We start from the raw sequence: 24,997 nt of genomic DNA, 5'->3' as shown, positions 1-24,997 counted from the left end.
TAACGATTTCTCTATTTTCCTATTAATAAGGTTATTGTAGATTTTCAAATAGCATAAACGTCTAGTGATGAATAATAAATATTATTATAAATGTTATTCTATTAAATATTATAATATGTAACTATTTATAAATATTGTATAAATGATATTTATTAATCATCGTTATTTGTTAACTGCGATAATAAATAAAACAATATGTAAATTAAACATAAATATTCTTTAGTCATTGTAATGATTAGGTCGCCGCGAATAATTTAGTTTATTTATTAAAATAGTCGCTTACGATAATTGTTACTAGAATCAATATGACTTTAAATGCACGTGTTAATCACTAAAGATAATTTAATTTGAAAATGAGTTAAGGTTTTTTGAACAATGACTTTACTAGAGCTTTCATAATTTTTATGAAACAGATAATGAGATATGCGACCTAGTAGTACAAGTGTTGAAACAAAGAGTATATAGCCGCTTAAAACAAGATTGTAAACTTCCAGAATACGTCTCTCTTCTTTCATTCTAGCCGGTATCACAGCCAGGCTCATTGGAACGCATAAGCTTCACCCAAAAATATCTATGAAGTGATCGCCACGCTTAGCTGGTTGGCGATCGCAAATTGGTATTATAGTACGCAGAAAATACTGCTGCTCTTTCTCTGGAAACTTGTGAATAGTGGCTATCCTATATTACTAATGCACAGAGTGAATTACATAAGATTGCATCCCGAGAATCCAATACAATCGCAAGTTTTAGTCCTGTACCGCTGTGCTATGACAGGAAACTTAGTATATAGCAATCGATAAAAATTATATAAATTTCATAACCTGTTTTGTTAAAGAAAGTTTATTAGATTAACTTTGATAAAAAAAATATTAATTTAACATAAGCTCATTATTTTATTCCTCGTTATTTCTTAAATCAAATTTCTATACGTACTTTACTAATTATAAACTTATTCGAGGTACATTAAGTAATTATAATAAGAACTCATAGTTATAATAGCAAATCTTTTGTCCAATTATAATTAACTTTTAATAACTGATTGCATGCAACAATAATTAGTATAGTTTACTTGTGGTGATTGTAAATCCACCTGAACCATAAATATACAAATTAACACTTGCATAATAATTTACTACACAAACGTTTAACATGAATATTGAACAATGAATAGAATATCTATACGGGTTATTTATTTTAAAGAGATGTGCCATGTTCATAAAAAATACAGTTTAACAGAGGTTTTAGGCTAAGCGTCCTCTGCTCCCTGCCCACTGAAATCTTCGGAATCTGCAAATGTCAACAGTGTAAACTAGGTAAAAAAATGTATAGAATTATACCTGTTTTATATGTAAGATCTTGGTAATTACTAATTCTGTGTTATAATAAACCAGTAGTTGGTCATAATATTTAAAAAAAAAACATTTGACATGTTGTCAGTAGATTTCGATTAGGCTTTTACCAAAAATAAAAATAAGTTTGGTTGGTATTAAATATTATAACTTAACTTATATTTAAATTTATATGGATATTAATGTGTTTAATAAATAGACAGAAAGTAAATTGTCAATTATGGTATTACAATAATTTTATATGTAATGTCTCCGGATTATCATGTTATAAAATTAAAAAGCTTAGACAACAAAAAATTGTAAAATGAAGGTCTTTAAAAATGATATAAGGTAATATATAACACAAATAGTAAAGTGGCCACAAATAAAAAAAAAAACATCTGAGTTTGTTGTGGGCTCTCTCATCAGATTAGAGCGCGTTTGGAATCCCTATAGTTATAAGCTAAAAGATACTAGCTATTATATTCTTTGTATCTGATTACAGTATCTATAAAATTGAGCTCGTCTGGCATTATTATTACAATGTGATATTATAATGTCAGTGTAAATGATCCTTTATCAGTAATTATATAAATAAAATAATATGAAATGTTGATAAAATAGCTGTTCGGTATTGTGTCTGTCTAACGTTTGTCTGCTGGCCAAACGTCTTTCGATATAATGTCAGGTGAGGTATATCCAGATTAACACGTTTCTTTCGCTCTTTTTAGCATACGCGATTTACTCATTATTGCTTTTAATAGCTCATAAGTAGTGCGATTACCTTATAATTATTTCTGTCATTTATAGAATAGCTTTATGAGAATCGGCAACTGTTTTCTGCGAAGCGATTACATTACTATTAACGAGGGACTTATTGTAACTATGACATGCATGTAAGAAATGACGAACTGGTTTGTACGTAAATTGTGATAACGAATGTTGTACATTTTATTGATTATTCAAACATCCTTTACTGACAAAAAATGTCTGTTATATAGTTTTTAGATAAACATTTATTTGCCATAAATATGAAAATAGTAATAATGTTTACTTAAACTTATGTACTATGTATTTTCCTATAAGTAATCTTCTTGTATTAATAACTGGTATCCGTGTTACTACTGACCTAGATTAAAATGACCTTGGTCTAGCATTTTAAACTATTTACTTGAAAATTTTAGTTTTCAATACATTATTCAATAGTAGTTTCAGCTCCCTGCAAGAAATAGGCCTCTCCAAAATGCCATATTCGCCATGCTTGGCATGCATTTACTTGAATGGCAATATGCCGCAGTTGCCAATTCTCTGGGAGTCTATTTGTGAGCACTGGCAATCTTATATAAATAATGCACAATGTGTAAATTACATAAGATTGTATCCTGTGAGTCGCAAGTCTCATTTCTCTACGGTTACCATTGCTCCAATAGTAATTCAATTCGACTATCACATCTTCGCTTCTACTTCCAACGATTATTTTTTGATCCATATAGAAAATATGAACTATAAAATTTGATTTTTTATAAAGTACTAATAATTATAAAAGTATTTTTTTTAAATAATTAAAAGAATCATAAACACCGAACAATGAAGGTGATTATTAAAATATAAAATAACATGAACCTCTTAAAATAGAATTTAAGTTAGTTAAATCAAAATTTGTAAGTCCTTATAACTTCTATTTTAGGTTGTTCGTGAATTAAAAACCAAACAAATATATTTTTAAAAACTCAAAAGTTTAAAGTTAAAACTTTTTTGATTACTTTCCATATCCTGGTTGTAATAAAGTAAAATGTATTGCCTGTGCAAGTATTGTTAAATAATTGTTACTCATGTCGTATAAATAGCAAATGTTCATTTCTTAATAAGTGTTCAGCTAACATACGCATAGATAAACAGTTCTCATCTTTAATGGTTATGTCAATACGTGACGTTACAAACGCAGGATGCGTTGCCTAAAACTAAATTTGCCTTATTATGGTAAAACCGTATTTCAATGACGTACCTTACGACGAAATATTATTAAAATTAGCCTATAAGGTGAGCTTAAGCAACGGTTTTTTCGTAGAATCTATTTGTATGACAAGTTTTCTATAAAACTTTGCACTCAATATATTTATAAACTTTTACGTCATACAAATACATATGCTTTGCTGCAAATTGATCCAACCATCGAAAGCATAATTTGTAAATACTATAGAAATCTTATAATTAATTTAAAATAAGAAATAAATGTTTGTTTATTACATCCGATCATCCGATGTATGTATATATAACGATAGACTTCTCTTAAATGGTATGCAATATAAATTCTCCGGACGAAGCAGACAGCGCGTCGTCGCAGCATCGTTATCAATTAACTTACACCTTATTACAAGCTAAGCAATTTAATCAGCGTTACTATCAACAGGAAACTGCACGCTGATACAGCCGCAGGTGTCTCACTATGGCACGACACTACTTCACAGAATCAATGTGACGTAATTAACCATCCGGTTCCCGTTTACCGAATCACGTAGGTTAAACAAACTAATCTGATTCGTTTCAACTTTCCTTCTTTCTTCTTTCCTATAATCTACTTAACGGAAATAAAAAAAAAAACTATTGAGCTTTGTTTAAATTAATCCTTTTTCACACTCACTTTCGTAATAGCACTAATATGTTACGTTATATTATTTATAATCTATTTGCAGTCCAATGTTATTGTTTAAGCAGTTTATTAATTAGCAAATACGGAAATATATCAATTTTATTTGTAAGAAGTTTATTAAGAAATAGGCCTGCTTCAAAAATTTCCAGTAGGACCGGTCGAAATCGACCTGCATCAAGGTCATGTCCACTTTGTTGACCGGAATCCTACGCTGCGTTAGCCGTTCCGTGGTCTCCACTCCAGAACCTAAAGGGCACTTCTTAGGCTAAAAAGGCGAACAATCTAATGTCTCTTAGACCATTATATAGTTCTTCTTGTTACACAAACGATGCTACAGTAGTGGATCCAAATCCTTAGTAGCCAAAAATTATAAGGGGGTTCGTTTTTATATTAGAAATGAAACAAAAATGTGCATAGTGTAATTTAGGAGTTACTTTAATGATGCAACAAGGGCGATTTTAATGTTTAGTGACACCTACTCTTACACATCTTTCTTAAATTTTATTATTTTGTTCAAGTTTATTAGAAAAATGTATTTATAACGTCATTACAAATTTTTATACGACATGAGGAATCAGTTTACTGTTTACGTATAAGTCAGCCCTGCCACGTAAATTAGGTTTATTTTTTTAATTCACAGTGGAACAAACTCGGAAGATTAAACTTAAGTTACGATCTTGATCGGGGTCTTTGTTAGAAATCTTATTATTGTGACCCACTTCCACCTATTCGTTTAGCCTTGGTAAACTATACGAATGCGTAGTTTCGATCATATTAACTTAAAGATTGATGTTTTATATCAATTCGTTGTTTTTTTTTTTTCTGTTGACTTCCAAGTTATTTACGTCCCATCTTTAGTTCTTCCTATTTTTCGTTAATATTTATATCAAAAAGCCTTACAAAAATGATTGTTTAATTAAAATTATGTTCACTTATTAATTATGATTTTAATATATACGCCGTCCTTGTTTTAAAAATAATAAAATCTAACTGATTACTTCATTGTCTTATCAAAAGTAAATAAAATTTGATTTACAATTCAGCGTGCTAGTCACCTTCATAGATGCCGACGCAGATCCTTGCTTTATCGTAATTGTAAAGTTTGTTATCATAATCAGTTCTTTAGGGTTATTCCCGTAACGCGCGGTATAGTACCGAATTTTTTATAATTCCATCAAGATCCACAAATATGCTTTCTTATCATAATTGTAAAACTATCTAAGTCTGTCTTTTGACAGGTAAATAACAAAGCATAAAATATGACAGTTCCTCGTGAGTAAACTGTATCTATTATAATTTGATGATTTGTTATGAGCGTTTTACCTTTAAAATGGGAATCTATGGTGATCGATACGTATTTTCAGGTCTATGGCTGAAATGACGAAGTCCTATGGCTGAATTTGTAATGATAAAAAGTCTCTGTTCTCTGTCAGATTTTTGTGTTTGGGTTTAAACAATATAATAATTTTTAGTAAACTTTAGATGACTTAAATATATTATTCTGTCTATGTTATAAAATTAATAGACCATAAGATATGGGGACACTCGTTTATCTGTGGAATTTAGAAACAAGCAGATTTTTCTCAATTAAAAGGTGTATGTTTTTTACTTTTTCTACCTTTGTTTACCAGTCTCTGTTGAGCCAAAATTAAAACACCGAAATCGATCATGAAATAATTATTATCTACATCATGTTCGTGTCATCGGTTAGTTAGCGGATTTCGCCTTGGTTAATTTAAGAGTATCGCGGACAATAAGCTTACGGCGCTAAATTCTATATTTAGATATTCAGTTCATAATCTTAATTAACAGTGAAATTCAATAAGGATCACACACACATCCGCGTGATATCTGAGTCAACTGAAATCTTCAATGACTAACTGTTTTAGTTACATGCTAAAGATGTGAGTCAATCTGAAACAAAATTACTCCCTCGAGAATTTTTATTAGAGACAATAAATAAGTATGATGTTTCCACATAACATATACGCTTAATACTATTATTTGCTTTTGCAATAACTATTTTCACAACCTTATTTACATAAACAACATTCTAATAAAAAAATAATTATTATAATTTTTGGACAAGTTTCAAATGTTTCCAATTATATCTTGGCACGGACAGTAAGCGCCACCAAATCAAAATTTCAAAATATCGACACGTGGATTAACAAAAATGCATCCAAAATAATAGCAACTAAATACAGTACAGTGAAATAGTTTCATACTTTTATAGATTCATTTCAAGTTTTTATAACAAGAATTGATTAATTCTTTTAAATTTTTGGTAAATAATTAAATTTCTTATTTTATATAACTCTTCAATTCTTTTCCAATTTGACTTTTGTATTCTGCATATTGAAAACAATAGTAAAATTTTACTTCTATTCTGTTTGTCTATTACTGTCTTCCGCCTAAATATCCGGTTATTTGTAATTATTTGTAATTACAAAGTAGTAACTTTAGCAGAAACTGCAAAAAATATTTTTTAGATCTATTCATTTAAATTTATTAATATCAATGACTAATTTTAATACATCAGATCAATGTGTGCAGCAATAGAATGGAAACTCGGCAAAAGCTCCGGCCCAAAGTTCAAAGGAAAACTTGAATCGTGAAACCGCAACGTAAAATCCCCAACCCCTATCTATCCGAAGGTCCTGTCCCGGACCTGCTTACATAGCGGCAATTGGGTGGGATGGGGGCTTGGCCCGCCCTCCGACCACCATTGGCCGCAGCCGCTCAGTTATGGAGAATCCCGCCGGCTATTCGCTACTTAGCGCCCCACTGCCTCCACCACGTGTTCCTTATTTTACGCGCCGTCACACCAATTCATTTAGTCGCTTACCCGACACGACGCGTGCGGCACCACTATATTTTGGGGGATGTCAAATGCGATCGACTGTTATGGATTGCTATAATATACCGGCTTTCGCGTTATTTAGACAAACTGGCACCGTGATCATTCGATTAAAGATGGAAATGCCTGGACGTTGCTGTGGGTCCTCGACGTACCCGGCTACGGACTACAATCAACTTGTGTACAGATCATCTGCTTGTGAACGATGCTCTAGAACTAGATTAATTAGCCAATATAGTGACTGTGATAGTGATATTGTGGAAAAATGTCGACCTTACAAATCGAGTTCAGCAAGAAGCAGTAAGATTTTTTTGATATTTCATACCTCAAACCCATTTTCAGGAACAATTTTCCCTTTAAAATTTTATTTTACTTTAAAGTATAATTTTAGCGATCATTTCCCAAAACAATTAGAATTAGAATATTATGTACAAAAATATTTCTATTTCATTAAATACTTTTAGAAATACAAGATTTTTTAATTCGCTGTTTTTTTTATAGTTTTTATTAGGCTCAAATTAATTTTAAAATATTTTTCAAAGATCAATTTCAAATTATTAAAAACGATGTATAAAATAATGTTTACTGTGGTTTTAAAGTCACTACATTGAATTTTACACCGAGGTAATTTATACATGTGATGCTAATTAAAGCAGTTTAATTATTAGTAAAGAAACACTCATTGATTGAATTCAATTTTTAGTCTCTATGTTCATTCATATAGCTATCACAGCATCCAAACAATTTAACAACGAATAAAAACTTGGCTCGATCTCGCTCCTACAATGTTAAACACCAAGATAAACTAACAAACTGGGGCTTAAACTGTAATTAAGCGTACTATTACCGGAGTGACATATCTAACTAAATGTTTCTATCCTTTAATAGTAGTACAGTTATGTCCACGCTAGTAGGGACTGTTTCGTAATTAGCAAGTAAGATCGCGAGTTCCTTTTATATGTACACACATTAAATAATATAATAGACACCAGTTTTAGGTGCGGAAAATTTAATTGTTTAAAAAGAATGTTACTTTTTCGGTGAATTTATTTTTTTAAAGGGCTAAGCGATTTATTTTACTTTTTAAAGATTTTTTTTAAAAACGTTGGAAAATAATTTCAAAATTGTAAATAATTTTCAAATAAATTTTTCTTTAAATTTTTACTGCTCTTCATTAGTGATACGCACAATGGATTCATTTTCATTATGTTTTTAGCCTTGTTATGCTCTCAATGTTGGGACACATGCCTCATCTCAGACAGAAGGTTCATTAAAGTTTTTATTAATCATCACGCAATTTTATAGTCATATAAGTAATTATTAAGTTATTTTAATTCATTATACCCTAGCATCTTATTCTTCGATGATTACAATTTAGTGTTAAAAAAGTTGGCCATTGGTCTTTCAATAGAACATCGTTAAGAATATAAAATTAAAGTTAAATCAAAAATCTGTTTCTTTAACATAAAACGCTAAAGATAACAACATAAAAATCTAACTTAAAACACTCACAAGACATACTCGTGTGAAACATTTTTAAAATCAGTGATATGAAACAGTTCACGTAAATTTATTTTGGGTCGAAAAAAAAATTTTTTAAATAAAAAATACTCAGTAGTTATACAATTTGAATTATAATACACATAGCTTAATGATCAACACGAAAATAAAACTATCTACATAATAGCGAAAAAATGTCTCGCAAACAATAAATTTTCCCGGAAGTTACGAATTAACTTTTCCGTCTTTGTTTATAATGACGCCATGACTTAATGACATCAAATCCATGCGAGTCGGAAAATATTCCGTAGGCTCTCAAAAAACCCACTCTAGTTCCGCAAAAGGTAAAAAAGTATATGAGTAGTGTAGGTGCAGTCCCGTGGCCAGCAATTGCAATCGCTTGCATCTTAAGGTCAATTAAGTAAAATTAGTGTATAATTTTCAACCTCCACGTCAACAATTAATTATGCTTGTAAGAAACCTTTCAATGAAACTAAGTCGTGAGCTATATATATTATATAAAATGATTCATAGTAGATCGTTATTCGATTGGACTTTAATAGTTTGTCTGTGATGTGTATTAATCAAAAGTAATTTAATAGAGTAATTCATGTTTGATTACCGTGTTTGATTTAAAAGTTGAAGGATCAATAACATTAAAAAAGAGGCAATTGATTTTATTAGCAACATTACCTTATCATCTGACATTACTATCATAGGTGTGTGTTACTTTAACATAAACGCCAACAAAAAGTAGTAATACTTAAAAAGATCTAATTGATTGAGTAAAAACGAGAGAAAATCTGTCACAACGCTGACGTATTTGTATAGATATTCCATTAATTTGAACTATTCGACCGTAAAAGAATTATATAAACGGTAATGATAATTTCCTGAATTAGGAATAAGAGCGACAAAAATACGAATCCTTTAATAAATAAGTATTATGAGGAAATATAGAACATAATAATAATTATCATAGTAATAATTTATCTCTATTTCTATAACTATGTCAGATTTGTGACAACTATGGTTTACTTTCGTAATAACAATATTCTCATAAAACTTATTTTGCCCAAGCTCTAGTAGAGTCAATTTTCAAGGGTCATTAACCGATTAGATAATTTATTACAGTGCCATTTTATTAAATGCTATGTAATGCTTATATGACATTAGTTCAGTCTCATTAACATTAATATGTAGCTTTATTTTCCAAAAAGGTGAAATCTAAATAATTACATTTATTCGGACATCATTCTTAGTTAAATATTTGATTTAGAAAAGGCTATTCGATATTTAAAAGCAAATGCCATTAGAGTCAACTTACTCCAAGGAAACATAGTAAAGAATGTGTCACCGTCATGAAAAACGTATCGCTCCATTCATCTCTGTTCAATCTTTGTTCTAATTATAACCACGAGAATTTTAATATAGTTTCTATTATATTACTGGCTGGTAAGGTTGGCCGAGTTTATATTGGCAAATTAATAAATTACTTAAACAATTAAATAAATATCTTCGTAAAAACTTAAAAAATTTTACCGTTACAGATTTCTGATGTCTACATATAATTATTAAAGGTGAAATAATAAATAACTCTTTGGTTAGACACTATCAAAATTACCCATCAAATATTAACTTTATTCTAAACTTTTTTAATCCGTCCATACGCGAAATTTACATAATGATTGCACAGGCGCCAACCATGTCGATGGATCGTTCGGCGCGAACTTTTCTTGGTTTTCGAGCCGAAATTCTAGTTAGCGGCTGCGCGATTTCTTTTTAAAAAGGTTAACAAGGTGCTCTCGTTTTGGTTGTTTTTCGTGGCGCGCAGTCTCCTTTTGTGTACGAGCGAGCTGTTAAAAAATAAACGAATTCTTTGTTTCTCGGGTAGTCGGACCGACCTCCGACGCGGTCCCTGCTTTTTTATGCCCCCTTATAACCTGTGTATTACCTACGTGTAGGTATCTACGGTTTTTATGGTCGCTCGGTCAGATCTTCAATGGGCTAAGGAATTCGATCGAGTCTCCACTTTGTCCATATTATAGTTTTTGTGGAGATTGTAATTACCGATCTTTTATGTACAATGCTTTATGAAACTGAGGGTCGATCTTTGATTATAAATTAGTTTCAGCCCTATTAAATTGAATTAATACTTTTTTGCTACCACCGTATTTGTTTTAAATGGCTATCTGTTCGGCTTTTGAAGTATGAGACAATGCAACGTTGGCATATCGATAATTTTTTTGCGATGTTTTAATACGCGTTTTTTTAAAAGCTAAGAAATATTTACGGGTCTCACGGTGACTCCACATCTTTTTACGAGCTGACCTGTTATTTTTTTTAGTTGAACTTTTGACGGCGGTCTCGCGGTTGCTTGCTTTTGACCGGCGCACTAATAAAATGTTATGATCGTGTGTTTAACGCGTGTTGTGTGTCGGGCCTTCCTTTTGACATGATCGTTATTGCCCGACTCCGCCTTTGCGGTCGCCTTTTGTGTTTCCACTGTTACAACCTTGTTATTGTGTCAATTAAACGTTACAGCCTCTACGACTAAATCACGTCTAGTTAAATCGCCGCAATCCCGATGACCATTATTTATGCGAACGATTGTGACTTTCCGATGAAGTAAGACGAAAGGGGTAATATTGATGTCCTTATCCAACATCGGTGAGGGGCGTGAGATAATCAGGATCCGTTCACTGGCCTTAGTTAAATAATAAGCGGCAAAGAGCCCTATAACTATATTATTTTTATCTGAGCGCCGCTTCGCCCTGAGGCCAAGGCGCAAATTCGACGCAAAACGGGCCAGCGAGAGTTAACAGGAAAAAATATACGCATACAATTTTCGTACCGTAGACAAAACAAGTACTTTCACGATATATTAAAATTTTTAAGCAGGTAAAAATTTTATCAATCAAGATTAACATTCCTGAACTGGGTGGCATAAGAATGTAATGAAAATTTCTAATTTAAGCTATGCATAACATGATTTCACGTAAACACTAACTCAAGGATGCTGTAGTGAAATGATCGTGACGCTCTACCGACGATACGACTACATGGTGTAAAAATTTTGTTATGTGAGTCACCGTAGGCCAGACATAATACACATGATTCATGCATTAAGTTTAAACAGATATATGGGTTATAAGCCACGATAGATAGAATCTGGTCAAGTTACAATTGAGTGTACTTTCAAATTTTCAATTTAGCAAGCCTATTGCACATAATTAACATTTTCCTATTACGGTATTAATTTAAACACGGCTGTATATACTTATAGTAGAACGTATTATTGAACAAAGAGTCACCTTCTCTACGGTATTGTTTCAGTACGATGTTATTTCTGTAACCTTCCAAGCTTTCTTCTTAACTTTTTACATTTTAAAAAAAACATATTTTACCAAAGCAATGTGATTGAATTAAAAGCAAGCAAATGTTTATACGAAAATTCATATAGAGATTAGGTTCGCTATTACATTGAATGACTGATAGAGAATGTCTATAAAGTGTTATATCCATTAAATAAGAAGTAAAAATGGTATATAAATAAATAGATTAATAAACTATTTACAACTTATGTAAGCTTAAGACATCATGTATATATATTTATAATTAGCTAATTATTCTAATAAAAAAGCAATATATCACACCAACGAAAGTATTAATAGTGTAATTGATACGCGTCAACTTCATTACATTAGTTACGGTAGGAAGTAAGGTCAGTTACGTTTCTATGAGCGTAAACGTTAATGTGCGGTATTTCCTCTATCGACTACGCCGTTTGATATCTACTCGTCAACTTTCTTATTGATTTCTTCCCTATTAACGTAATCGAATTAATCGCTTTGACTTTCTCTGCTCATTTTGTTTGTTCCTTCACAGCTCTATTTTTTCATTATTAAAAATAATTCAAATTCGTGTGATCTACGAGTGACTCTACATTAAAAAATAATGAAAATGGCATGAATCCTTTCACAAAATTAATATGTTGTATTATTTAAATACTGTAAAAATATATGACAAAGAAAGTAAACTGATGCAGCCGTAGATACATAACAATTGCGCCAATAAACTAATGTAAACTGGCCAATTTCATTTTGAGAAAATTAAAAAGAAAATAAAAAGCGATTGTTATCGGAAGAATATCCGATCGGAAGGCGTCCACCGTTAAAATTTACCGCATTACTGATTCACTTAGGTTCACCGGACAATTAGCAAAGGCTGTCCACCTCTGGGCCACGATGTACTCGTATTTATTCATCGGATGTTCAACGATTACCATAATCGATAGCATCGCGCGCTTCGCATACGGAACGTGATACGTTGAAGTTTCCATTGACGAGATGCAACGAAAAGTAAATTCATATCGCTACGTAACTATATCACTAGCCTAGAATACTTTTTCTATACGTAGTTCTCTGTTACTGTTATTACGGTATAGTGACATAACCAAAATATTTTGTACGGACGTTAACTGTTTTATGTCATAAAATACAATGTTAGTATTATGTTACTGGTTCTCATCAAGATGACCAAGTGAACTCACATTCATCTTTATAATTCTAGTAAGATATATTAAAATAAATTTTAGGTATTTTTCTTACATTCGATAAAAATCTTTACATTTTGTCAGCGAAACCTTGCAATAATCTTATATTTATTTCTTTTTCTCTATTTTATTGCTTCATAAAATTGAGAAACTTTTCTGAGCCACTACTTGCAGTGTTATTATACACTTCTATGTAATATCTTTAAATTATTATGTGAAATAAGGAAGTAATGCTCTAACCACTGCATTAAGAATATTGCAAAAGTGACCTCAAAATAAAATCAGTTTTAGTTTGTTATAGGCTCTTCTTGTATCAAAGTGCGTTAGGAATCCTTTCGGCATAAGTTGAATGATACTTTTTTGAAGAATTCAATTAAATTTTTATTTCTTTCAAATTTTTCTATTAGTATTCTTATCGTGAAATGCACAGGTGGTCACTTTTAATGCACCTCTGTAAATAATAATAAAAAGTAATGAAATTTTTAGTGTTTATTTTAGATGGAAGTATACATTATTTGTTTTTGTCTAGGATACGTCAACGTCTGTGCTGCGGTGTGCTTGTTGCTGCTCGTGGGCGGTCTGTCCCCTCAGTCTTCAGCGGCGCCACATAGAAGCCGCGGTATGGAGCGTCAGAAACGCGCAGCTAACTCGGAGAATCGCCTTTGGGCTAATCCTTGTGATTACAATAATTCTAACGTGAGTTTTAATTAAAACAAATTTTACTGTTATATAATATATCATATTTAAAGTCGATCGATCCTTCGTTTATCGATTTAAGTGTTAAAATAGATTTAATTTTTTTCAGTCAAAATCAGCTTTAAAATACTCGCCAAAACTTGCTAAAGATGTCGCTTCGCAAGCAAGAAACGCATTTAAATCTACGGCCCGGTACAAAGATAAATTCGTAAGTATCACTTTATTTAACTAAGTTTATGTATCTTCGCTTTCATTGACGGAGCTGGGCCAGTGACGAGACAATCGCGTAGTATTCGCGCGCATCGTTATGCCCGCCGCGTCGCTCTAAATGAACGGACGCTGCCTGCGGCCGGCCAATACCAATAAAACTTTGAACTAAGGACACCGATGCATACTTTTAAGATTTTAATCGATTTTATCGAATTATGAATGAAGTGTATCTTCATCTACTCACTGTCGAATCCCGCCAGCCTGCCATTCACCTTTTAAACACTTTTTTTTAATATAGTGACGTTATAGCGGATTTGAAGGAATGTTTCTCGCGAAATTTTATCCATTAACGATTCTCGGCGTGCACGTTTTTAGCGCCATTTTCTCACCGCATCGGATGGCGTGGAAGAGAGATTGCATCGGTGCGGGCGCCGCCGGTTTCGCGGCTCTACGTCCGGCCGCGCGGCTTCCTCCCTTTTAATTATAATTTTGCACTGCGTTTACGTGACGCTAACCATACATCGGCAACGAGCCGCTTTAACTCTTTTGGGTGGTGGTATGGTTGTCAAGAAAATGATCTTGTATAAATAGGGAGCTATGATAAATGCATTTTATCATTTCTTCGCTTTAGTAGAATAGTTATAAAATAAAACACGAATCGTAAGAAAATCATACGACAACTCTGACGTTCCTATCCCGAGAATATAATATTTCCGAATCGGAAGTAAGGTGGCCCGATCAACGAGCTATAATGCGATGTCGCTGTCGCGCCTCGAATCCTTTATGGATGACTCCTCACCATTGTATTTCTATCGTGTCGGTCGTGAACGCAACTTGAGGTTATGTGTATATACATTACTGTTGTAGACGACAGAGTAAGCGAGTTAAGTAGAAGAAAAGGGTCGATGGAAGTAGAACAGCGATTGCGTTTCGTTGGAATTCGTGCAGTGGTGTGTTGGGAGGTTCGCGTATGAGGTATGGTGGCATTTGTAATAGGCTCGGCGGTCATAACGACGGCGACGTCCTGTCCGCTCGCCGCTGCCTCCTCGTCGTAAAATGACATTATCGACGCACAGTAGCCGGAACGGTGTACAGGACGGTGCGCATACGCATCGAATACTGATTGCGCATTAGTATTGCGCTACACACCTGCCCGACGATTTTTTTCTGTCTCTCCCCTTAATGTCGGTCATTCGTTACTAATGTATCATATTTATTGCGATTTGGACAAAGCTCTCAGGCAATGAACTGCCATTATAACACCGACGTACTAATGGCCAAGGCCGTTTAGCGTACCTTTGTTCAGTGTAGTATTTTGCAATTTAATAACTATTTTAGATCTCTATAAATTACATCCGTTAATGTATTACTAGCTTGACTTTAAACAGACAGAAGAATCTGAATAAGCTATATAAAACACTTATTTGCGCTATCGTATGTGTCGTCAACACATTCGTTAATAATAACTGGCCGCCATTACCAAGAACGCAATAACAAATTCAACGAACCCTACCGGTACTGTGTGACTCGCACTGACCACCGTGTGAATACGTTGCAAGTTAAGTCTTTTGGTGGCCGGTGTCGAAATATTATATCTTCACGAGTTTAAAATTACTCTGATATCCATCAAAAGAGTTTGTGAGCCACAGTTTGAGAATGATATGTGACTTTATAAGAACGAGACCCACGTAATAGGCCGTCTTCGTTGCTTATCGCATCATAGTCGCTGGATATATAGACATTGAATTATACGGTACCTATAATACATACATACTTAGCGATAGCGTTGTTCACACGGGCGACAGGCTGTCTGCGACGCTGGATGCCTGTACACGTGTGTCGTAAATATATCAAGTTGCGCGTCTGTGTGGGTATATGTTTATTTGATAAGCTTCCGATGTTTCGAGCTAGGTATCCGGATGCAATGTCATCGAATTTCGTAGAGCACAGCCCACCCACGGTAGGTTCAAATGCAGAATAGACAAATTATCACTGCGCTCACTCGCTGCAATTACGTAAGTTAGAATATAAGGGTACAGTATTGATAATGGATGAACTTTTAAATAATTCGACAAATGTATTTCAATTGTGTAACAATATATAATATTAAAGAGAAATATTATAATTGGTTTTTAGCTTTTATATTTCATCTTACTTTTTTGTTTTATTTATTTAAACTCGTTGATATTTAACTTCAATTTGCTTAAGCAACTCAAACTCTTCCGTTGCTCAAAAACGTTTATGTATATCATAAATTAATTGTTTTTTTTTAAATACAGTCTATTGAATATGTTTAGACGTTATTGATGTAGACAAACACATTAACGTTTCGGATATGGTGTCATCACCGGACGAACACCTGTGTACTTTTCACGTGACGGAATAATGAGCAATAAAGTATTTTCCGTCTATTATTACAGTTAAGTTATAATATCATAACTGATTGTACATTATATGCATAGAGCGACGAACATTGAGTTTCGATTGAGCTTCAATCAGCCTCTTAACTACTTATAAGTGGAAGCTTTTGATATCTTTTTAACTTACATTTGTAGTTATTAAACATAGATTTTAAACAATATAAACAAAATATATTATTTAAAGAGTTGTCAAAAATACATGTTTTTGTAAGCTGTTTAAGGCACGAATATAAGGATAATAGTCACATGTTTCAAAGTAAAATAAAGATTTTTAAACATTACTAAAACATCAATTTACGTAGTCGATTCTACGAATATTAATTTTTGTAAGGTTTCTACTAAATTCTGTTATCGTTCCCCTTTTCCACGGTGTCTCAATACGCAGTTAATTATTTGACAATGTTTAGTAATAAATTTCTTACAAATCACGAATATTGCAGCGATCGATAGATAACGACGTATCACAATGCGTTGAATTTTGGCTGTTTGTCACGAATACGAATACGTGGTTTTAATTAGTTGCATTGTTGTAACACGGACGTAACTACAACCGTAATAAGTATCCCGTTCAAAAGGGCCAGTCTGTTGCATTATAGTTGCATCTGCCACCATCTGCTATACCTTTGCCATTATTTTATCAACTTTATGATCTTCAACTTAAAGATAGTTTTTAAATGACCGCTAACGGTCACGTATAGCTTGGGCAAGTGTCAAATTTTAATGTCGAAATTGTTTGTTACGTGACATGTCGGCGGTGGCGGTCGCCTCCGATTTCGATCTCATCTTTCACACGACCTTGACTGACCCATAAAATCGTTCGCTGATCGTAGTGCCATTAAAATTCAACTCATTGTCTAATCGCATCACATACCATCCAATTTTGTTACGTAATTGTATTTCTACAAAGAATTTTTTTCTTAATTAGTTAACATACTTTGTAATACCATTTTCTTCATAACTAACAGTAACCTCTTGTTTCTCCAATGATTAATTAATACAGAATAAAGCTGTGAAGGTGTCCATTAGTGAATATTCTTTGCTTTTTAACTTTTATTGGTGTTTCAGCTGATGTAAAGTGCATATTGATTTCTTTTTTTATCAACATATTTGACGAGTTTGTCTCCTTCATCAATTATTTTTGGAAGTGCGTAATCTAAAGATTCCTGTGGTTTAGTGTTAATATTATCTTGTCGATTTTTTACCCTTGAATCTATTTCTACCGTAAGAACTTGGATAATTCTGAGAAATCATCTATTGCGTCAGGATTAATTTTCCAGGACTGAGCTTTGGTATAAAACCTTTCTTTAACAGGAATTTTCATCGTTCAATCAACGTGACTTCAAATGTGTCGTCATTTATTCCATGTTGAATTATTCTTTCAAAGTTGTTTCAAACTGTACATATTTGTTACATGTTATATAACCTAATATGGATCTTTATTTTACAAAGTGAAATAAATATTTACAACATTATTTTTCTTAATTAAAGACGCTTAAACTTTATAGTTCTCTTTTAAATTAACTTTCCTTTTTCTTTGGTTTCAGGCGTTAAAATTGCACAGCTACTCGAGTTTCGATGAGCTGCTTCAAGCCTGGACTGGGTATGAATGGCTGCGAAAATTTCCCTGGTACCGTGAGGAAGTGCTGCCCAAAGAGAAAGTTATCAACCAGTTAATGCCTGACGAATACATCACACAGTTGGTGGTTAGTTGTTCTTCCATATTTGCAGTTTTTTTGTGTTTCTCTATATAATAAATTATTTTTAAGTATTTTTTATTTTTCTCTTGTTATTTGTAGAAAACATTTATATTTAGGAAGATGTGATTAATAGATAAATTATGTCTGCCTGGTTCAAATCAGATGTTAAAATATAAAGTAACCGATATAGGTTTTTGCAAACCAACAAACTTAAATTTAGACGACCTTAAAGAGTTCAAATTTTTTCGGTTGATTATCAAGCCACTGGCGACGAATTCGCTGATGTCAAAACGTGCATCCTCATAAGTTTTTCAATCGAATTCAAAGAATCGACATCGTCGGTGGCTTTCATTGTTGTTAGCCGACAGTCATTTACGTGAGAACACAATGGTTTTGCAATGTGGACGTTTCAATCACAAACCTAATCTTTAATTTTTAAATTATTTTGATTCAATATCGCTTATGCATGCTCAATCGATGCAATTCCTGTACATCTCTGTAGCAAATCTCCGTTATTAATTACAGAAAAAAAAAATTATTATGATTAAATTGTAACAAAAATAATATAATCCTGTCTTTTTATTAACAGGGTCATATGGACGCTGTTCTGCCATCAATGTACAAGGGGCTGAAAATGGTTGTGGCTGGCTTATACGCGATCAGCAACGAAGGTCTTAACGATAATATAAATGCCGACGAGAGTCTTAAAGAGAGTATCAATCTTACCATGCACGATGTCCGAGCGGTTCTTTGTTTATTTAACGTAAGTATTTTTTGCTTCGTCTTTTGTCATTTACTATGATATGATCATTATAATAAAATATTTAAATTGCTATAATTTTGTGTATTAGAAACAGAAAATGAGTAAGGAAATTTTATGAATAATGTAATAATGAAATTATGAAAAAAAAAAACAACTTAATTTTTCCTTTTTGCAGGACATAATGAAGTCGCGAAAATTGGAAATAATGCCGTTACTGGACTCAGAAGTTCCTGATTTCAAAACTCAGGATAAATTATCCACCAGCCTCCTAATCTATAGAGATACTCTCAACTATCTTGAGTATCTGGCTCAGGTGTTCCAGAAGATATATGATTCGGCACCCAAACAAGCCGATTGAGGCAGACAATTTAGTTGTGCTAGCTAGACATAAGATGTTAAGACCGCTGAATATTTTGCGGATCAACCTTATTCCCCCCAAAACCTTTGGGTCGGCTTAGTCGTCAGCGCTTTTATAGAGAACTTAAACGTAACAATTAATGTTGCGGCGCTGACATTCGGCCAGCTCCGTCCGGGAGCCTCCTCCTAGTTCAATTGTTTGTATCTCTGGCTGTTGATACGTAGTAGAAAAATGTATTTGCCATTACATTGCCATTTTGGTCTAGAATGAATAAGTTCCTTTTATTATGTTTATGTAAATAGCTATAAATTTAATATGTATTATTTATTGTTTAACAGACATTCTAAATTTTCCGATGTCCTAGTCAAGGTCTTAACTTATTTATTTCTTGCTTATTCTCCACTTGATTTTCAATTGCTTTATTAGAGATATTATTAATGTTAGGTTGATTAGGATTAAATTTCATTCCACCAAACTTGATCAAATAATGTTATATAGTAAATTGTTGTGGTAGCTACAATGACGTTGTTGATCATGGTAAAATTATTTTTAACTGGTAACGATTTTTCTTCCGTGTTTTCATGCGCGTCCTGCAGATAATGCGATGCATTGATTCGATGTAAATTGAAATTCCAAGTTTCTTAAGTATTAATTAACATTTTGTTAACTATTTATACTACTGTTACATAAATCCAATGGAATATGACTAGCTTTAATAGAGCTGTTAATTATATTATTGTAAAGAACAGCGCCAGTGTATTTATGACTTAATCATTATTTGTATAGTTCAAATAGTATTTATAGCAGCAAACATACTCCCTATGTTTGTGAAATTAAATTATTATTACATTTAATTGACTTGACATGTTTTTTTTTATTTTTTTTTCCTTATCAAAAGATTGTAATTTATATATCCTGTCGCCGGAACACGCTGAAAGTAAGCCGCTTTAAATCAGTCCTATTGAATATCCTAGTAGGAAGACCATTCCATCAATAAACATCCTATAGCAGAAATGATGATGATGATGAAATATACGATACTAATTGTCTTTCGCCCACATAGCGTTCCTAGCATTTTTAAATTTCATTGCTAGTCATTTTTAGCCTGCCAAAAAATTCTAACCAAGTTTTATGCACAGAAAAGCTATTTGGAAAATAGACATTTTTTATGAACCCTTAGTCAACTCCAATCGCGAGTGCAATTACGAAAAATCTGCGTTTTTCGCTGACCTCTATTCAGCGAAATGTCTTCCAAAAAGATCCACCGAATTTCAAAAGTGTTCCTTTATTATCCTTATAGTTCCGTAGGCATCATGATACATAGCAGGAAATATATTAAACATAAATGAATTATAAAATTGAATATCACTTTGAACGAATTTGCGTGTGATTAACTTTGCTAGAACCCCCAAGTGGTGACTACGACTACCGGACACGCGGCGTGGGTAGGCCATTAGGTAGAAGGACCACAAAGTCAAGGTCGTTGGAAGTTGCTGGGTGCCGGTGGCACAAGAATGGTCATAGTAGCGATCTTCGGGGGAGGACTATGCCATGCAGTGGGCATCTATCGGCTGATGTAATGATGATAACTTCATTGCTACTTAATAGTTGGCGTGTATGGGTAAAAAAGGAACTTTTGCAATATAATTATATGAAATAATTTTATCAAGTACAGTCTAACAATGACCACCCTGCCCCACGCCCGTTCCCATGGGTCGGGACTGGAAACAATTTCAAATCTTTACATAAGATATTCACAAAGCGACGCATATTTGCGTTGGTGACTTAGTCGCTCCGACGAATTAGAGCGGGAGGCGACGGCTAGAGAAAATAGTAAAAAGACGCACGAAATTCCGATACCTATTAACACACATTCTACTTTAACATATGTCATTAAGTATCAATTTTGTTTGACTTTTATCTACAGAAATATAACAGTGATGATGCTTCTGCAACACGTTACTCCGCCGATCAAACGTTTGGCCGCCATATTTGTTTAATATATTAGTGACGCTCAGTTGTCGTCGGGAGTCCTCAAGGTGCTAAGTTGGTTTTGTTGATTAGTCGGAAGAACCAAAAAGTGCATCGAGTTTGACCCCCTACTAGGTTACAACACTTTTTTTGATAGTTTATAATATAGCCCATCGTTGGCTTAAAGTAATATAAGCATTTTTGTGTCTACGACACAATTGTTCAAGAAGTTATAAGAACGTCAAATCGTCAATCATCGTATATTTTTAATAAGTCAACATATTTCTGTAAAATGAGGAAAGTCCCATGTCTGTACAATTGTAACATTAAAAATATTGCCGACATTATGAACTATAATTGGTCTATGAACTAAAAATTTACATTAAAATATAGAATTAAATTGCATTGTTAACTAGTACGAAAAACTTTTATGTTATAAATAGCATAAATTGATCCAATAATTTTGGCAAGAAATTAATGTAACTTAAAATATAAATGTAACTTAATAAATTAATGTTATTTACTTAAAGTAAATTGCTAAAGTTTGCTTAATTTACTGGAATCTTCAAGTAAATAAAAAAACAATCGTTAATAAGTTAATCTTGGAGAGTTAATTTCGACTATAATATTTTTTCATTTTCTTTAAGGGACGAGAAAGATTTTAATGAATGGAAATAAAATTAAATTCTTACGAAAATAGCAAATGAAACTTTTTAGTTATCTTTTTTTTATACAACAGAGTAAATTATAATATACCTTAGTGTAATATTTATTATTAGAGTAATAAATGTTTTGCTTTTAAACAAGTTTCATCAGATAAAATTCTAAAATCATTTATAATTATTATACACTTTGTCAGTTAAATTAATTAGCAATATTATAAATGATACAAAATTATTTTTCAGTTCCGAGATTTAATGAAAAATAGTAAAATTATAGACTAGAATCCGTAAACTATTAACCCATCTCTATTTTATTTACCTAAGTAAGGTTTTTGAAAAAATATTTTAAATCAATTTACAGCGATAGAACAGTGCAAAGTGAACAATATAATTTCACTATAGGTAAATTGTCAGCTCTTCTCAACATATACTTGCTCCGAGCCAATAGCACCTCACTACTTATAATGTTAAAATAATCGGCGATGCAAAATAGCATGTAAATGCCTTCTTTAATAAAGATATTTTGAATTTTAATTTTTTTTAATTTAACACACAAACGTTTTACGTAATCCAAAATCTAAATTTATAACATAGTAAAGACAGTAAAGTTGGAATAATCGCTCGCTTTAAGTGGCATTAGGCGGAGCACGTCGCTCGTGCAGCCGATAGCCGTCGGGTCTGAAAGATTCTCAATTGGCGAACACGTGACGGTAGAAGCGGCGTAGGTAGGCCCCCCACTAGGAGGGATGACAACATAGTTAAAGTCGCGGGTACTCCTTGTATGTGAGCAGCGCAAAACTAATCACCATGGCGAACTTTGAGAAAGGCAGACCTTGCAGTTGGCGTCTATCATCTAAAAAGAAGAAGTACAGTTTACCTTAAATCATTACAATGTAAATAAAAATCACCTCAATATAGTTGATATATAATATTTTCGTTTGGTTTAGGATAAAGAACACTTATTTTATTATTAATAATTTGTATTCAGTCATCGCTCTAGTCAGTGCTCTATAAAAATTAACAAATAAAACGCAAAAGTTCGCATTAAATATTTTTTTTTCAGTACGAAGGTTGATGCTGCAGATAGTTAATGATATTAGTTATTAAAGTTCTATTACTATCGAAAAAGAAATATTTCATGAAAAAGAACATCATAGAAAGAATTTACATTACATCATTATTCGGTATTAATAGCATCCTAAATAATTATTGCATGTGATTTCGCAAAAAAAAAATATATAAAACGGTTTTCCTGTTCAGTGTAAACTATATATTATTTATTGTTTTCACTGATTAAAGATATCCAATCATCGATACACAAAGAGAAGTTTTTCACAACTTTTATTTACAAAATTACAGGATTTAATAGTAAACAAATCACAAATAATATAGAGTATTGAAGTATTAATAGATTTTACAAAAGAACAGCTTTCTGTTTGCATAAATCCGTCTCTTTATGTCTTTTCCATATCCGCAAATCCGTCCGTTCTGCACGAACTAAGATTTGTCTCAGCGTTGTCGCGACCTCGTCAATAAGAAATACATATTTACATATTAACATGTAAAGCTTATTGAGACTGACCTACCACATTGTTTATCGACTACAATCGCAAGATGCTAATATGCACTACACTACACTCTTGATTTTTTTTTCATTTATTTTACGTTAAAATAATAGTAGCTTTAAAAACTTTTATTACAAATAATAAAGGTCTGACAAAATACTACAGTAAAACAGATAACGATCTTAATTATGATTGATGATTTTCATTAACGAACAATATCAATAATTAATATATAACAATTTGTGTGTATATATATAATAACAATTTCAAACTTTTAAGCTCAATACACACTTTTTAACAAAAAAAAGCAGTAATAGCTCAGGAGAGGACTCAGACTTGCGATTGATTTGTGATTTCAATTCCCGAGATACAATGTTAAATTCACAATTTGTGTAATAATTATAAAGGATTGCCACTGCTCTCAAATAAATTTTCACAGGTTTGGCAGCAGCATCCTTTGCGTACCATAATACCTCACTGTGATCCGAACTCTTACTTACCAAGCGTGTCGTTTATGTTATATCCCCCCATAAAAATTTTTTTAGGAGGCCTTGCAGTGGACTTCTATACGCTGAAAAACGACAGAGAAGATGCACAAACCGTACAGACTATACATACTCCTCGGCTTTTAATTCGGCATGAAATTTTTACTATATGTATTGGTTGAGCTTAAAGCTCAGGACAGAATATATAGCTAATTTGTAAGCAAAAAGTTTTAAAGCTTTTGCACCTATTTACAATAATATTATATAAAGTATTCATTCCGGAGTATATCACAATAATTTTTTTTTCTCTTGGAATGCAACGATCCAATAACTTCTAGCAGTACGAAGTCTGGAGGCACAGAAAGTAAGCGATAATTAATAATATTATGTAGTAATTCGAAAACTGAAAACGCTTTTTCTTATTACATTATCATTACGTTACTTATTATTTCTTATTCTATTGTTTTTTTGGAAAAATCGTAATCGATAGTAAATGATCTATTTGATCACCTCATTAAAGTTTTTACACTTATAATCATGTATAATTCATTTTGTAAATAACACAATGCCATAACATTCTTTTTTATGTACAACGTCAGAGATATAATTTTAGAATTATAAACCAAATCTACAGATCATACAGACTATGTATGGATTTGATGTGTCAGGTTGAAAAATATTAATCTTTATTTATATTCAATATTTAACATAATTGGTTTTATCTTCATATACATTTACTTCAATGTATATTAATATATACATATTTTAAAGAAGATAAAATTTTGATTATTAAATATAATTTTACGAGTATTTCGTATATTTAAAATTAAATAATAATATTGTAACTGTATAATCTATCAATGTTATGGTAAAAATGTAGTTTTATAAATCAGGATGTGTTCTGATGTCGACGACATCGTAGGTGTTCCGCAACACGAAGTTTTATTTTCCGTCACAAACTATTCACTCGCTATCGATTACGTACCATTTATCCAGTCCAAATACACCTCTCATCTCGCCGTACCCTAAAAGGCACAAAATATCTTCACATTCGTTTAACGATCGTCGGCGAGCCACAATAGCGTTGAAGGCGCACCGAACGCGCTTGCGCTCTTTATCTTGCTCACGTTCCCTTGTTTTATTTATTAGAAAGATTTATTATTTACCGCGAGGCACACACACGGCGTGTCACGAATCTGGGACGAAAAAAGTGGGTATGTTAATGCGCTACCTCTCGCACGTGACAATCTTTTTTTTAAATCAACCGTTTTGCCTTG

The 24,997-nt window shown here is 32.5% G+C and overlaps 1 protein-coding gene across 1 annotated transcript; it reads left to right on the top strand.

The window, feature by feature from the left end:
• The first annotated feature begins 6,839 nt into the window (after nt 1-6,839).
• LOC137933823 (uncharacterized) lies at nt 6,840-19,838 on the top strand. The gene is made up of 6 exons (XM_068777883.1): nt 6,840-7,138; nt 13,423-13,589; nt 13,699-13,797; nt 17,764-17,922; nt 18,506-18,679; nt 18,855-19,838. Exons 1-6 carry the CDS (start codon nt 6,871-6,873, stop codon nt 19,035-19,037), a joined length of 1,050 nt encoding a protein of 349 aa, XP_068633984.1. The 5' UTR covers nt 6,840-6,870; the 3' UTR covers nt 19,038-19,838.
• Nucleotides 19,839-24,997: the final 5,159 nt, after the last annotated feature.

The sequence above is a fragment of the Battus philenor genome, unplaced genomic scaffold (genome assembly GCF_028537555.1).
Source record: "Battus philenor isolate CCGP_79_NKW_IND1 unplaced genomic scaffold, ilBatPhil1.0.hap1 SCAF_14, whole genome shotgun sequence".
NCBI lineage: Eukaryota > Metazoa > Arthropoda > Insecta > Lepidoptera > Papilionidae > Battus > Battus philenor.
Note: the sequence above shows the minus strand (reverse complement) of the source record. Positions and strands in the feature narration are given on the sequence as shown.